The sequence below is a fragment of the Crocodylus porosus genome, unplaced genomic scaffold (assembly GCF_001723895.1).
Source record: "Crocodylus porosus isolate Cpor-Errol unplaced genomic scaffold, CroPor_comp1, whole genome shotgun sequence".
Classification (NCBI taxonomy): Eukaryota; Metazoa; Chordata; order Crocodylia; family Crocodylidae; genus Crocodylus; species Crocodylus porosus.
In genome coordinates this window covers 152,728-154,159 of record NW_017728904.1, presented here as the reverse complement: position 1 = coordinate 154,159, position 1,432 = coordinate 152,728, and the positions used below count along the sequence as shown (strand labels likewise).

Below are 1,432 nucleotides of genomic sequence, written 5' to 3'. Positions count from 1 at the left end.
CTTCTCTAAGTACCAGACCCCATATCCCTTCTTGAGCTGGGGACAGAACCCAGGCATCCAGAACCCTCAGGCCCCTGCCCCCCTGAAGCCCGGATGGGGCCCAGGCCTCCGGCCCCACAGCCCCTGGTCCCACCACTAGGCCCCGCTCCCCTCCCCAAGCAGGCCAGGGAGAGGACCCACGCGTCCGGGCCACCCCCACAGGTGGCCGGGCGCAAAGGCTTCCCGCACGTGATCTATGCCCGGCTCTGGCGCTGGCCTGATCTCCACAAGAACGAGCTGCGGCACCTCAAGTGCTGCCACTTCGGCTTCGACCTCAAGTACGACAGCGTCTGCGTGAACCCCTACCACTACCAGCGCCTCGCTGCGCCAGGCGCCGGTGAGTGGGGGGGCCGGAGGGGAGTTGGGGGGGTCACCGGGGGGGGCTCCCGCTCACACTGCCTTTCTCCCTGCAGGTCTGAGCATCCAAAGCGCAGGTGAGACCCCCTCCATGGGGCATGCAGGGCTGCGAGCTTCCCCCAGCAGTGCCCTGCAAGGCAGGCGGCATGAGGGCGGGGGGCTGGACACTTGGGTTCTCTCTCAGCTTCAGAGAGGGGAGTGGGGTCTAGTGGTCAGAATGGGGCTGGGAGCCCGGACGTCTAGTTTCTTTCCTTGCCCAGGGACGGGGCAGAGCTGGGGGGTCGGGGGAGCAGGGTGGTGACCCCAGCTCTCCCCCAGCGCCCCCCGCCCGCCTGGTGAAGGAGGAGCTGCCCCATGACTGCGTGCAGATGGAGGTGCCCCTGGGGGGCTGCGGAGCACCCCCCGACCCCAAGCCCCGCGGAGGCCCCCCCAATGAAGCCTACGGCCCCCCGCTGCCCCCCCTGCATCTACCCGAGCCCCCCTGTGCGCCCCTGAGCCTCTACCCTACGCTGTCCATGTCACCCCCGGGTGAGTACATAGGGGAAGAGGGGGTCTTTGTGGGGGGGAGCACTTGAGCCCCACCCCATGGCTTCATCAGATGTCTCCTCCTCCCCAGCTGTGGCCCCTGGCCCCCCCCTTCTGCGCCTGCCCCCTGGCCCTGGACTGCTGCAAGTGGCCCCCCCAGCCCCGGTACCCCCTCCGCACAATGGCTGCCTGCCACACCCCCCACCACCGTGCCACAGTGAGTACCAGGTCTGGGGGGCATGAGGGGGGTTTGGGGGTGCCCCACTGTCACAGAGCTTGTAGGTGCCCTGCAACTGAGAGCAGAAATGGCTCGGGAGAGACCCCTAGTGGCGGGAAGGAGGAAGCTTAGCTGCCAGTCACCAGGACTGCACAGGTGCTGGTTGCCCCAGCAACCAGGGAAACCCAGAGACAGGAAGGGGTGGAGCTTAGCCCTTTTAAGCACAGGCAGAAGGCCAGGAGGGCATTTCCCCTCCGGGGGCCGAGGGAGGAGGAACTCAGCCAGAACAAAGGG

At 67.6% G+C, this 1,432-nt stretch overlaps 1 protein-coding gene across 1 annotated transcript in view; it reads left to right on the top strand.

Annotated features, from left to right (window-relative positions):
• Positions 1–1,202, top strand: part of LOC109324709 (mothers against decapentaplegic homolog 4-like) — a 2,448-nt gene extending 1,246 nt beyond the window's left edge. Inside the window, exons 2-5 of the mRNA XM_019556739.1 lie at positions 202–376; positions 453–473; positions 715–924; positions 1,013–1,202. Of these exons, the coding sequence (XP_019412284.1) occupies positions 202–376; positions 453–473; positions 715–924; positions 1,013–1,164 (558 nt within the window). The 3' untranslated portion in view covers positions 1,165–1,202. The remainder of the gene's footprint in view (positions 1–201; positions 377–452; positions 474–714; positions 925–1,012) is intronic.
• Positions 1,203–1,432: the final 230 nt, after the last annotated feature.